Source organism: Gouania willdenowi, chromosome 17 (genome assembly GCF_900634775.1).
Source record: "Gouania willdenowi chromosome 17, fGouWil2.1, whole genome shotgun sequence".
NCBI classification, from domain to species: domain Eukaryota; kingdom Metazoa; phylum Chordata; class Actinopteri; order Blenniiformes; family Gobiesocidae; genus Gouania; species Gouania willdenowi.
In genome coordinates, this window is record NC_041060.1 from 23,946,632 (window position 1) to 23,961,937 (window position 15,306).

Genomic DNA, 15,306 nt, shown 5'->3' on the forward strand with positions numbered 1-15,306 from the left:
GCATGGATAATAGGGATGTAACGATTAATCGTAAGGCAGTTAAAAATCGATTCATAGGTACCACGGTTCACATCGATGCTCTGAAAATTGAATCGCAGTACTTTTTTTAACCAGCAGATATATTAATCCTTCCAGAAGCGGACGTGACGGGCGGAATCTGCTACTATTTTCTTTCTGGCCGCCATTTACTGTTAAACATGCTCATAAATGATTCTTTACTCCTTTAGCGCCGAAAGAATATCTGTAATATTACGTGAATATCTGTAAAAGTCAGGTTTTTCTATTAGCTCTGTCTGCTAGCATAGCTTCTCTTCTTCACTGGTGGAATAACTGCATGCCAACCGACCACTGGGATACCAGCGCCCTCTGCTGGTCTAAACAAATATCTGACGTAAATACAGTAAAATGACTGTTTTTTTTTTTTGTTTTTTTTTTTTAAAAGTCCAATTGTTAAGGCACAAAATACATTTTCAGTTGTACTTTTAAAAAGAAAAAGAACTATTACGCAGTTTTGAATTGTTTATTATAGAACCAGAATTTAAATTAATAGGTTTCTTCTTCATTTGTATTATTCCTTTATTTATTTCATTCAAGATTTATTTTTAGTTAAATTGCATCATTTTGAATAGTTTATCAAGGGATTCTTTTGACAATGAAAAATAAAAGGAAAATAGTATAGTATTTTCCCCAAAAAAATAAAGGAATATTTTTCAGTCATTTGTCAACATTCCCATTTTGTAAAATAAATCGTGAGAAAATCGTATCGTGAACCCAGTATCGTGAATCGAATCGTATCGGGAGTTGAGTGAATCGTTACATCCCTAATGGATAAAGTATGTAATTTATTCAGTTTTGTCCTGTCTTGAACTGGTAAATTAGTAAATGTTGAGCATATGAGAAATTCTGATAGATGATCCTTTCGCGTGCTCGTGATGCCCTCCCCACAGGTTATCATCACAATCGATGTTTCCAGGTGTCTCCAATTGAAGTGATCACATAACTGGCTGATTCATAATCATCATTAAACCATTTGTGTTGTGGAAAAAGTTGCAGGTTTATAATATTGTCCATAAAATAAGCAAGGAAGAAAGAAAGAAATGTTAAAAAAAAAAAAACACAACCTTTTGATCTCTTTTGCCATATTATTAGTACATGCGGTGTAAATTGCAACTGCGTCCAAACTTCTAGTGCAATATAATGTTTCACCTTTCTGGGGTGCTACAGTTACTCCAGGTTCACAAGCGCGTAAGAGACAAAGAACTTAAGCAGACTGGAAAATTCGTCAGATTTGACTGGGAATGCCCACATTTCAGGGCCGCTTCACCCATAGTGCGTAACTGGGATGAAAGTGCGCAGAGACAGACTTACTGTAAGTGGAGGGGGAGAACGGCGCACAGCAAGAATCCGTGCACATGGGAGAATAAATAAATACACACTTCTCAGAATAAAGTGACAGAAATGATCCAATGGATGACAGCTTGGATTGGATGGATGTTATTGAAATAATCTGAGCACCTTTCTCAGCACATCTTTTATTAATCACTGTCCTGTGTTTGCTCTTTGTGCAGGAACGTCCGTTTGCCAGGTGTCGGCCTCGGACGCAGACGACCCGACGTACGGCAACAGTGCCAAACTGGTGTACAGCATTCTGCAGGGACAGCCGTACTTCTCTGTGGATCCCAAGACAGGTAGGACAACAGTTGGATGTAGTCATGCACTCATATGGATTTATTCCATCCCATCCAATAACAGATCATCTTGAATTTCTATGGCTGATAACCAATAAAAACATCACTGTTTACTTTTGTCATTTAAACTTTTATGCACAACTAGTATCAGTTGAATCTATATCACGTTTTCACATTTCACATGTTTGGAGTCCTTTTTGTGAGTTGTACATCGTTCGGTGCTTTTTCTGACAGTCTGTGCACTGTCCGTTCCATATTTCCTTCCTAAACATGTACTATATTTTTCCAAGTGAGGGATAAGGAAACTCTAAGATGAATCTTTATGCACCACTTATTGGTAAATGTGCTGTCGTCCTCTGACACTGGGAAGGAACTTCATACCAGAGACCAGTCCCATATGTTTGATTAGCTTGCCTTATCACATAGCAACGCCGGATGAGCAGGGTCAAAGGGGCGGGGCTATATCATTAGTTCAGAGATAATTTAAAAAATGTGCCGATATTTGCTGGAAAATATGGTGCATTGGTTTGAACTCTCAGTGTCTGTATTATTATTATTATTATTATCAATGAACAAAAAGGGTGAATACAGAAATTAAGCAGGCAATCAAGGAAGATTTCTTGGTCCATTCACAGGTGTGTGTTCGCTTTAATCAGTGAGTCTTACAGTGAAGTTCTGAACACACTGTGAAGCAGGCAGCTGCTGATGTGGACAGCGTGCAGAGAGGGCCTGAATTTAGAAAAGAGGCTTTGTGTTAGTTCCACAGCACAAAGCTTCCTCTCTGCAGCTCTCCCACATATCTGCCTGTGTCCATTAAGGACAGCGGTGAGAGAATATCAAAGAGTCCTCAGTCAGAGCTCAGTCCTCTCAGTCTGAATTAGTTGCTCAGACAGCTTCACAGTGAGGCAGCGCCAGCCAATGCAAATCCGGTTATTTTCAGCTTTACATCGTTGCTTTCAACCAAAATGGAGAGACGACTGTTCCATTACCGTCATATTCTACAAATAAAATACTGCAAATACCATTAGTAAAAGCTCCATGTACCCTTTGTTCTTTGGTTATTCCGTTTTAAAACCAAATCAAAATAACAAATAAACAGTGTGGTTATTTTGTTTTTCTGATTTAAAACTAAAACAGAAATACAGAAAAACCAGATAAGCAGCATTTTTCTGTTTTTTTTTTTTTTTTTTTTTTTTTTTTTTTGTTTTTTAAACTTGTTCTGTTTGTGTGATATTTATGGGTACATTAGAGCGAGAACTGAAGTCTGCTGCACCTTGTTTCCCAGGTCCTGGACCAGGTACCCTCACACAATAGGACTGTTTAGGATTTATTTCAGCAGTTTTCTGCTCCTGCTCATGTTTTCATCCAGTCTGTAGATGTTTTAGCTCGTGAAAAGCTGCTCACATTTATGTTTTGTTTTGCGGTGTTACGGTCCAAATAGTATCCAAATAAACTGGTGACTGACTGTCTATTGTGAGGCTGGTGTGAGAAACAATAAATGTTAGAACTACCATTTGACACTTTTGCAAAAAAAATTACAGCTTTTTTGAGGGCAGTAAAAATGTTTGTTTTGCACGTTATAAATACCGCTAACAGCAGCCGTCAACACACAAGTTGATCACAAGAAACGAGGAGCACCAGTAGATTCATTGCACCACCTCTGGTTCCACACATGTGCATGTTTTACGTGACATCCATTTTTTTGGTTTTGATTTATTTATGTATTAATAACATTTCAATTCACCAGTAATGTGACTTATGCGTTGTTCCTTTTTATGTCCGGACCAGGAGCAAAAGTCCACCCAGTCACCAGTTTATCTGGATACTATTTGGACCGTAACACTGTTAGTCTGATACACGTCACATTTTAAAAAAGTAATGTGAACAAACAGACAAAAATTGCTGTCACTTGGCTCTGATAGACCCACACACACACACACAGTAAATGTGTAAATATCCACTCCTCACCTATTGTCTCATTGTACTGTGTATGTACTGCATTATCTCTGTGTATCGTGTATAAATATATATATATATATATATATATATTTCTTTTGTCATGTCTTGTATGTTGCAATATTAAAAAAAAAAAAAAAAAAAACAATATTTGGCCATTGAATTGATAACGTTCCGCAAGACGAAACCTCGCAATATATTGTCGTATCGATATTTTGGCACACCCCTACTACCTTATATGTACTGACTGCATCTAAAAAATAAAGTAAGTAAAAGTATTCCTGAAATGTCCATGCTATCTTTATTTAGTCCAGTAGTTGTAATAATTATCACAAAGTGGTAATTTCCAAGAAAATTCCTATGTGATAAAAACATTTTAGTCAGGTGATTGTTTTTACCCAGTCGAAAAATGGCCATTTTTGTTCCGCTCTCCTGCAGCATTCCTAATTTTTCAGTAATATTGTTTTTTAGAATCCAACCCATGGTAGTTTTTGTTTTCATTTTTGTTAGATATGGCATAGTTGAACTTCAAAATAAAACAACGCAATCGTAATTTGTCATGTATTGTCATATTTTGATTATAATTACATTTTAGACTAGAGGCTATAATATTTGGGGTAAAAGTCCCCTGGCGGTAGTGATGGTGTTACTAATTTTAGCGATAGTGTTCACCAGTTAAAATGCTAAATGTGAGTTTAAGATGAACACAATAATGAAAATTACAGAGTGGAAGAGCAGACATTAGCAGCGTTTAACACAGCCGAGTGTGTTCTATCTAATCTGATGATCACATGATCAGAGCTCATGTCAGCATTTAGAACAATGACCAATCTGAGCAGCTGACCAATCAAATCTGTGTGTTTTCTGAAACCTGTGTGTAGTGCCCCCTGTACACAGCGGATGTAACTGCACAGTATGAATGTGTTGTATGAAATTATGTCAAACTAACTTCTTTAATCACAGTTTTTCGTGGATTTATTTTGGGGGTTGCACGTGACCCGTGTCAGATTCAGGGTGTGTAGGTTTGTTGTAGCATCCATCTGATTGACCCTAATCTCTGCCTCACTGTGACAGGAATGATTGAAATAGTCTTTACGTGCGAGCTTCTGTCCACACGTCTAAATTATTTACTCTTCTGCCACCAATGGGCTTGTTTGTGTCTAATGGAGAGACGTTTCCCACAGTAACCAGTGGCAGATTTCCCAGCTCCAGCTGTCGGTCCCCAGTAACGGTGTTCCATGTCAAACGGCCTCAGCAGCTTTTGCCGAAGGCTCGTTTCCCATGCTGTGTAGCGTCTGACGGAGCTGACGGATGACTGCAGTGGCAGAGGCAGGTGGGCTGAGTGCAGTTGACGTTTTAGTAGAGACGGCCAACGGAGAGAGGAGGAAAAAAGGAGCGAGGACGAGTGAGTCGATAACACAAACAAAAAGAGAAAATGTGAAAGAATTCACCAGACGAGATGATTGTTGACGCACATTGTCTGGACTTGGAGATGTTCCCAAACATCTGGGTGTGCAATGTCTCCACAAAAATGTCTCCTCTGACAGTCTGTGCAGCGGCCTTTTCATAGACCTTCTAAACGCACTCACGTTGAGCCCTTTTTTTCCAGGTGAGGAAAAGTTGAAGATGTTTTCCCTCCTCTGGAAATCTTTGTGTTCCACATATTACAGATGATAAATGTGTCAGGGGTTTATTTTATTGTCGTGCTGTGTGTTTTTGTTGACGTTTTGTCTTTTGGGAGTCACTTTTTAATTTGTTTGGACATTTTGTGTGGTTTGGTAGTCATTTTGTATTTTTCATGTTGATGTCCACATTTTTGGTCTTTACACTGGCTCCCAGTTCAGAATAGACTTTAAAGTTCTGCTGCTGGTGTTTAAATCTGTGAATGGGTTTTGTCCAGAATACATCAGTAAGATGTTTAATCAGGTATGAACCCATCACGTCTCTCAGATCTATGGACACAGGTCAGATAGTGGAGCCCAGAGCTCACAGTAAACATGGTGATGCTGCTTTTAGTTGTTATGCTGCAAAGAAGTGGAACAAACTGCCAGCAGAGCTGAAGTCAGCATCCAATGTGAACATTTTTAAATCAAAGTTAAAGGCACTCTTTTTCTCTAGTGCATATGATTGAGAGGGAGATTTTTATTATCCCCCGCCACAAAGTGTGGAAGGGGGATATAGGTTTGAGTTCCGTCCGTTCGTCCGAGTTAAAAGGGACAGCTTTTCTCATCCCGTTAGGGATGTAATGATTCACTCAACTCCCGATACGATTCGATTCACGATACTGGGTTCACGATACGATTCTCTCACGATTTATTTTACAAAATGGGACTGTAGAAAAATGATGATTAAAAAATAGTCCTTTATTTTTTTGGATTATTTTCCTTTTATTGTTCATTGTCAAAAGAATCCCTTGATAAACTATTCAAAACAATGCAATTTGACCAAAAATAAACGATGAATGAAATAAATAAAGGAATAATACAAATGAAGAAGAGGCCTATTAATTTAAATTCTGGTTCTATAGTAAATGGTAAATGGTAAATGGACTTGATTTTATATAGCGCTTTATCACCACACTGAAGCAGTCTCAAAGCGCTTTACATATCAGCTCATTCACCCATTCACTCTCACATTCACACACCAGTGGGACAGGACTGCCATGCAAGGCGCTAGTCGACCACTGGGAGCAACTTAGGGTTCAGTGTCTTGCCCAAGGACACTTCGACACATAGTCAGGTACTGGGATCGAACCCCCAACCTCTCGATCAGAAGACGACCCACTACCACCTGAGCCACGGTCGCCGAATGCAAAGCTGCATAATAGTTCTTTTTCTTTTTAAAAGTGCAACTGAAAATATATTTTGTGCCTTAACAATTGGACTTAAAAAAACAAAACAAAAAAAAACAGTCATTGCCCTGTATTCACGTCAGATATTTGTTTGGACCAGCAGAGGGCGCTGGTAACCCAGTGGCCGGTTGCCATGCAGATATTCTGTGCAGTGAAGAAGAGATGCTATGTGCTAGCAGACAGAGCTATTAGAAAAACGTGACTTTTACAGATATTTACGTAATTATACAGATATTCTTTCGGTGCTAAAGGGGTAAGGAATCATTTATGAACATATGTAAGAGTAGAAGGCGGCCAGAAAGAAAGTAGTAGCAGATTCCGCCCGCCGATTCAGCATTCAGCAAGAGAAGGATAAATATATAGCGACCTCTGCTGTTTAAAAAAAGTACTGCGATTCAGTTTTCAGAAAATTGATATCAACCGTGATACCTATGAATCAATTTTAACTGCCCTACGATTAATCGTTACATCCCTAGAAACCATTCAAGATAGGATAACCAAATTTGGTGTGTGGCTTCAGGGTATCAATACCTTGATGGAGTTCGAAAATGAGAAGCGCGCCATTATATTTTACGGAGTTTTTGCCCTTGTACCGTTTTTCTTTACTCTGTTGGAGCTTTTCTTAGAAACCAGCAGCGCTGGCTAGGCAAGGCTATGTTATCGGGACAATTTACTAAAATTATCTTGCATACCTGAAGATAATAACCATAATAATGGGTTTGTAAATGTTTCTAGGTTGTTTATTGTGTTTGATTTGCAGCTATCTGTATCCTGAATAAAAGCATGAACACGCTCCTCTCTAAGCATTTCCCAGTCAGGACGAGACGTGATAAACTGAAGTTTAGTGACTTTCCTGCTTATGTAACTGCCCTCACGCTGCAGCGACATTCATGGAAAAGCATGACACTCTCTGCCCTCTCCATATGTCCTCTCCATATTGCCTTGTGGACTGCATGCCTCTGTGTGGTATAATGTGATGTCTCCGTGACTGTTACAGCTGCAGTCACACACACACGCATACAGCGCTGTGGGCTCAGGTGCATCTCACTCAGCACGCCATGGAGGATCAAAACTCTCGTTTAATTAAGCATAACCACGAGTGTCATCAGGGATACCCACAACTGTGTGTGGTAGATCCTGTCAACGGTGTGATGTATTCAATCCCAATGAAAAATACACTCAGTGAGTGTTATTTACTGTACCCTTAATGGTGAAGCTGCTTTTAGTTGTTATGCTGCATGTTCACATATTTAAATTGAAGTTAAAGCCACTCCTTTTTTTTTTTTTTACTACAGCCTATGACTTAGAGGGAGATGTTCAATAATTTTATTGTTGATTTTATGTTTTTTGCTGTTGATTTTAAACCCTGTTAAATGTTTTATTGTTCTTATTGAGTTTTGAAATTTATTTTGTTGCACTTTGTAATTATGTAAAGCACATTGAATTACCTTGTGTATGAAATGCACTATACCAGTGTTTTCCAAACTTTTCACAGTGCCGTACTCCTTCAGACATTTAACCTGAAGCCATCTACCCCTTACGCCTGCACACTGGAAAACACAATAATGTAATGTGTCCCTGATTTTTACCTATAGAAGAAAAATATTAAATAAATAATAATCTGTAAGCACACAAGAAAACATCTTATTCAGAATGATCAATTCATCACTTTTTTAATTTACGTTCCCCTGGGGGGTACCCGTACCCCACTATATAAACAGGAACACTTGGAGAGGGCAAACTTCTGCCGACTTTAGACATGAAATGCCACCAGCAGGTGGTGCTGTAGAACCAGCCAAACGTCCACATTATGCTTTAAAACTTGTTCTGGATACTGTATCCACAATACCTGCTGGATCATCTCCAAAATGGAACTTGTTCCTTCCTCTGACATTGTCTATCAGCTCACCAAATTCCATTTGAATATGTTCAGAATCTTTTGAGATATCCTGCTAACAAACACCCACATTAACAGATGGACAGACAGACATATTTTTGTTGTCATTCTGTGTGTTTATGTTATATTTGTTGTTTTGTGTTTTTTTTTTTTGTGAATTTGTGTCATTTTTGTGGTCATTTTATGTTTTGTTTTTTTAGTTTGTGTATTTTTCTTGTTGTTTTGTGTATTTTTGTTATCGTTTTGTGTGTTTTGGGGGTAATTTTGTCTGTTCTTGGAGTCATTTTTATTTTGTGTTTTGTATGTTGGTGTAAAAGTGTCAGCTACACGAAAATTAAGCCACTGCATTAACACACTCTGAGGATAGTGTTCATTTCTGCCTCATTCTCACACAAATATATAAATAAAAATGTGATTATTCAGCTGAGGTAGGAGCTACATGTCTGAGGAACATCCCTGTGGACGGAGAAGCTCGTATGTTTTATTGTGAAAGCACTTATATCCGTGCAGTGGAGACTGAAGCTGCATGTGTTTCCACAGCACAGCCAAACAGTCTCACCCTCCCCTCTGGTCACTGTCTCCCTCTCAGGTGCTGGGTTAGTGCTGCCTGTCCTGTTCGTGCTCCTCCTCTCGGTCCGATGGGGCTGATGAGGGCAGATGGCTCTGTGTTTTGTGAGCCTGTGAAGCGAGTAATGCAGTGCAGCAGCAGCTCGGGGCTAAACACTCAAACTCTGCTCATGTGGGAGAGGTGCTCCTCTGTCCTCCATCCTCCTGTGCCAGGGAAACGTGTCCTTCTGAATGTCACGAGGACTCTTTACACAGTGACATCAAACAGGAGCAGGTTCTAAAGCTGGAAGGAGAGCACTTTAAACCAAATCTCACTTTCAGCTATAACTTATTATCAGCTCTCAAGTTGGAGACGTGGAAAAACAGTGTGAATAGTTCAGTGTGAGTGATGTCACTGCATTCACTCTATTTATACAGTGGGAAGAGATTGTTATTATTAGTTGGTTTGTTTGCCAGGATGATCTCGAGTTATATCTGATAATCACTAACAATAATATTCTTTTTGTGGATATTTAAAAATAGCAGCAAATTAATGTGTAGCGTACAGGAAGATGTTTTTGTTTTTAAATTGTTTGAAGTGAATTTTGTCCTTAGATTTGATCAAAAAGGGCAGCGTTTCAAAAGGTTGCTTTGTTTTGCTTGCAGATAAGGCACGTGTCAAACTCAAGGCCCGGGGGGGGGAAATTCCAGCCCTTTAGGGCATCGAACTCGGCTCACAGGAGACAGTAAAAATGATAGAACAAACATGAAAAATCAATGTCTAAATTACCTGCCAATTCGGTTGTAGACATTGCAGTCCCTCAAAATACAGAAATTCAATGAAACTTTACAATATTCGCCAGTGTTCATAGATTTCTCATGTTTACATCACATGATGACAGTCATTTTAGGGCATCTCTTACACTGCAAACAGGATTATACACGGGTGATTGTAGATATAATTTTATATATAGGTTTAGGGTGTTTAAAGGCATATTGGGAAGGGGAGCACTGTGTGAATGAATGTATATGAATGCAAACATGACATTTTGTGTTTATATATGTCTTACTGTTATATTTACATATATAATACTATTTTTAATACAGTAAGACAATTATATATATATATATATATATATATATATAAATTGGAGAAGAGGTAAGATTTGATAAGTTTACTTCTTCCTACCGCTTTTCAGACATGTTAATCAGATATGAGGTACTGTATGTATATTGTATGTGTGGGTCTAATTAAATATAGGGTATATATATATTTTTATAACTATATTTTCATAAGATATAATTCATTTTATTTATTAACATCAAATGGTGAATATATTTTTGGATGTGTGTAGGTATAGGAATATTTTATATGTATGTGATTGCACAAAATGTATTAAATGTCACATGCCTGAAAAAAACAAAATAACTCAATTTTTCCAAAAGTCCAGCAATTTAACTCAAATTATTCCACAAGATTTCCCCAAATTCAATAAAAATGTATCAATCAATCAATCTTTATTTATATAGCGCAAATTACAACAAAGGTCATCTCATAGCGCTATCAAAATACAAAATTCATACTAATAAGGGAAAAAACAACAAAATCAAGTAAATGTAGGTGAAAATCCTGTTGGGACTGATGTCCGTCACTTATTGCTTGGATATTGTTGGTGCCTCACATGCATTACTTGTCATTTAAAGGTGAAAGTGCAAAGTAGTGCATATTGTTGAAATATCTTGTTTTCCTGCCTATAATCTGTGGCCCATTTGAGATCAAAGTGGTCCGTATTTGGCCCTTTGACCTAAAATGAGTTTGACACCCCTGGAGTAAGGGAACACCTCAGTTTAATGTAACTTTCTTACTCTTCACTCACCCTCAGGCCACTGCTCACCTCTCACTGACCCACAATTAAAACACAGGAACACGTTATGGACACGATTCATGGCTTTTCTCTCCTTCCTCTTGCATTTGAAATATTCATCCACTCACAGAACGCTGTTGTGGTGTTTTATTCTATCGCTAAACTCAGAGGTGAAAATAACAGATTACAAGTACTCATGTTACGTAATTGAGTTGCATTTATTGGTACTTGTACTTTTTTGAGTATATTTCTAAATCAGGAAAGTTGTAATAAGAATAATAACAGTATTTCTACACACAACCGTTACTAAGTACATTCATATTTTTTTTAGATTATTTTGTTATTTCCGTTTCATGGTCTCTTCATAAAAGTTTATAAATGTAGCTCTACTTAGAGTCTAGGAATAGTTTTTCTTTTGAATTTAATTAATTGGTGTTTTATTTTAAAAAAAAACGAATTGTACATTTTGACAAACCTTTAATCTTGTGGAAAATTAATTAAGTTCTTGCTTCAACTTTAATGAGAAGGGTGAGGTTGAGAGGATGCACAGAACCCTCCAGTGTTTGGCTGAATTTAATATATATTTATTTTTTGATGAGATTGTTGGATGGAGGCTCCTGACTGCTGCTCTATTTATATTCCTGTTTCCATTGTTGTCATGCTGTTTTTAATTTTTATTCATGTACCCTCTGTGACAAAAATGTTATTTTGTGGAAAATTAATTAAGTTCCAGTAGTGCAAACGTGGGGTTGAAAGTAACTCGTAACTTTTACTTTGACTACTATTTAATTGAGCTTCTTTTTACTTGTACTTGAGTATTTTATGTATGACTTACTTGTACTTGGGTACTATTTCAATCAAGTGACAGTATTTCTACTTTAGTAGACTATATCAGTGCTCTTTACACCTCTGGCTAAGCTATAGCTTTATTTATTTTTTACGTTGATTTAGTGCAGAAACTCCGTATTCTCTCAGTTGGAGTATAAAGCAGGACTGTGTTGTGTGTTTTCAGGTGTGGTCCGTACGGCCGTGTCCAACATGGACAGGGAGACGCGTCCTCGCTATGCTGTGGTGATCCAGGCCAAAGACATGGCGGGATCAGTGGGAGGCCTCTCAGGATCCACCACTGTTACCATCAGCCTTACGGACGTCAATGACAACCCGCCGAGGTTCCCGCAGAGTAAGAGACCAACACAGATCAGCTACTGATGCTTCAGGTCATGCTGGGGTTACAGTGATACCATGAAAAACGCGCTAAATACTCATTTTGTTGTTTGTATGGTTCAACCCAGATAATATCCAAATACATGAATCTGTATACACATAAATGAAAGCACATAGCCTTTAAACTTCTGAATCAGCGTAGAACTTAGGACATGTTGGATGACTTGTCTTTTCTTCAGTAATTCATGTTTTTCTGATGATTTCATTGTGTCAACAAGTCAAGCAGAACATGGAAGAACGTTTGAACTCATGCGCTTGTGTGGCAGAAAGCTACCAGCTGTACGTGTCAGAGGCGGCTGCGGTAGGGGCGGCTGTGGGTCAGATCAGAGCGAGCGACAACGACGAAGGTCAGAACGCTGAGATGATCTACAGAATCACCAACGCAGAAGCAGCGTCCATCTTCACCATCACCACCGACGCCGCACGCAGGGAGGGAATCATCTCTTTGAAGCAGGTTTGTCCCCAACAAACCTTTGTAAATAAGTGGAATTAATATTTAGTGCCTCCTGAATAGATTTATTTCTATAGTTTTTATCATTTTCAGTCATTTCCTGCCTGGTGTGGAACCAAGACTGAACTTTGTATTTGTTGTTCCTATTCTCATCAAGATCATTTCCATCATTATTATGATTATCATTTTTGACCAAAAATAAACATTATAAACCCCATGTTTGTAATGTTGTCAATTGTTAATTTTCCACTCTCTCCCACAAGTACCCCCTGTAGTGCTAACGCGTAACCCGAGGGGTACATGTACCCCATTTGAGAAGCACTGGTGTAGAGGAAACATGCTGCTTTTACCTTTCATCTGCAGTTTATAAAAACCCTTTACAAAACAATGACCTGAACATTACGATGCATAAACAGACAATCACCCTCCATAGAAATGTTATAAAACTATTGCTTTCCCATTTGCAAACAGGATGTTCAATAAAGTTAAGACAATAAAAGCCCAAACCTGCAGCTCCTCAGATCAAAATAAGTCTACTTCATCCCATCTCTGTCCCTGTTTTTTCTCAAAACAATGCCTAAAAAGGCATCCAGGCTTTTTAAACTCACACTTTATGACAAAAGTAGCTAAACAAGGACAACTCCTAGTTCACTTAAAGGTCAACAAACCTCTGTATGATCTAATAACTGACAATCATAAAACATTCAGAAATTCCTCAGATTAGAGGTTCAACAGACCATCATTGCCCTCTTCAGGTGAAGAACCGACTCAACCTTTTCACTGATGGTATAAGGAATAGTTTAGGAGTATTAAATATTGATACAAAAGTCTTTGTAATGCCATGTTTCTGTGTATAGGTCATATATCATGTTGATTCTCTGATATAGTGACAGGTTTTATCCATAAACTGAAGTGCTTCCACCAGGTATAAGGGTTCCAATGTAACTGCAAATTTTCCCAAATCCTCCATCAAATGTCATTGAACAATTCTTATAGATGCTATTTCATTTCTCATGTTTTAAAACATAGTTTATTACATGGTGTTAGTTTGTGCTCATTTTGTTAGAACTTGTTTTAATCTGGTTAGAATTGGTCATGTTTAGAATTAAATCACTTTTTGGTTTTTATACTTTGATAAAAGAATCAAAGTATAAAAACCAAAAAGTTTGTTTGTTTCATATATTTCATATTTATTTAATGTATTTATTTCAATGCATTATACAGCCCCCATGAACTTTTGATAAATCTTAATAGTTAAATTTACTTAATTAAGTAAAAAATGATGCCCCGCAATTTTTATACACCATCCTTTGGCATTTCAGTCTAATTTCCTTTTGTTAGATTAGTAAAAGTTTTTTTGTTCAAGCTTAGAGTAATTAATTCTAATTATAAATAATGCTCATCTCACTTAAATAGAAGAAGAACTTGCGACAATATGTAGCAGAACTATAAATCTCACAATATTACTTTATTATTTATTATATTTAAATGATCACAAATAGTAACACACACGCACACACCAAGCGTACAAACCAACACAGTACACACACACACACACACACACACAGACGGTGTTTATTTGATTTTTCTATAAGTTTTGTTTCTTTCATTTTCTTTCCTTTAATTGCCATATTTAGTTTAATTATTCACTATTATCTTGTAGTTTAGCCTTATCTTGTAATCATTGTGAGCTCAATCATGATCCAGTGTTATTCTTAGGAGATTATTTTCATATAAACCTATACCACTAGTTCGTCACTAAATTGTTTACAATTCACGTTGTAGTTTGTAATAGAAATATGTCTACCTCACTTGTTTCACTGTGAACTATTACATTTGGTCATAAATGGCAAAAATCATCTTTTGCCTGTGATTATTGTGGTCATTCTCTATTGTCTAATGTAGAGAGTATATTCAAGTTAAGGATTATTGAACAAACTGCATTAAAGAGTTCTTTCTGTCTCTGAATAAAATCTATATTTTGGGTGCCACTCAAATATGAATTCATAACACCCCCATACATCTGTATTTCCTCTGGCCTTCACAGCCTCTGAACTATGAGAAGAAGAAGGTCCACACGCTGAGCATCGATGGCTCCAACACACACACCGATCCTCGCTTCTCCCGCTTTGGGCCCTTTAAGGACTCCACGTCTCTGCGGGTGATAGTCGGGGATGTGGACGAGCCTCCCGTCTTCTCCATGGACGTGTACATCATGGACGTGTATGAAAACTCTCCCGCTGGCTCCCGTGTGGGCGCTGTAGTCGCCGTGGATCCCGACAGCACCAACAGCGCTATCAGGTGAAGGCTGTTTAACATGTACAGTACCTCAATAAGTGAAAATACTTTTTGCAGGTTTTTATAACCACTTCATCAGATACAAGCTAACCACATTTACTGTCTGCAACATGGAACACTAAGATTCATTTTCAAGGTTCTTTATCCTTCACCTGAAGATATACTCAACATTTGACATGACTACAATAATACGCAGAGTATTATAAAACAGTGATTCTCAACTGGTGTGTCGGGACCCAAAAGTGGGTCGCGGATCCCAAGCTGGTCTAAATTAAATAAATACTTACCGGTAATGTTTCTCATGGTGGACTTTTGACAGGCATACTATGAAATGCATGTTGCACAGGAAACTATATATGGATTTATGTTTTAAAAAAGATAAATATATGTGTTTTCAACAGCTATTTTTGAAAAACTAAATTTGGTTGGTTCAATTCTTTAAAAAATAAGTGGGTCACGATTTAATGACCGTAGCAAAATATGAGTCCCAGGGTGAAACCAGTTGAGAACCACTGACATACAATTACAAA

The 15,306-nt window shown here is 37.7% G+C and overlaps 1 protein-coding gene across 3 annotated transcripts in view; it reads left to right on the forward strand.

Annotated features, from left to right (window-relative positions):
- LOC114478778 (cadherin-18-like) overlaps window positions 1-15,306 on the forward strand; it is a 41,444-nt gene that overhangs the window by 19,452 nt on the left and 6,686 nt on the right. For all 3 annotated transcript variants that reach the window (XM_028472054.1, XM_028472056.1, XM_028472055.1), the window contains 4 exons: window positions 1,569-1,688; window positions 11,816-11,983; window positions 12,294-12,481; window positions 14,526-14,779. In XM_028472054.1, coding sequence (XP_028327855.1) covers window positions 1,569-1,688; window positions 11,816-11,983; window positions 12,294-12,481; window positions 14,526-14,779 — 730 coding nt within the window. The remainder of the gene's footprint in view (window positions 1-1,568; window positions 1,689-11,815; window positions 11,984-12,293; window positions 12,482-14,525; window positions 14,780-15,306) is intronic.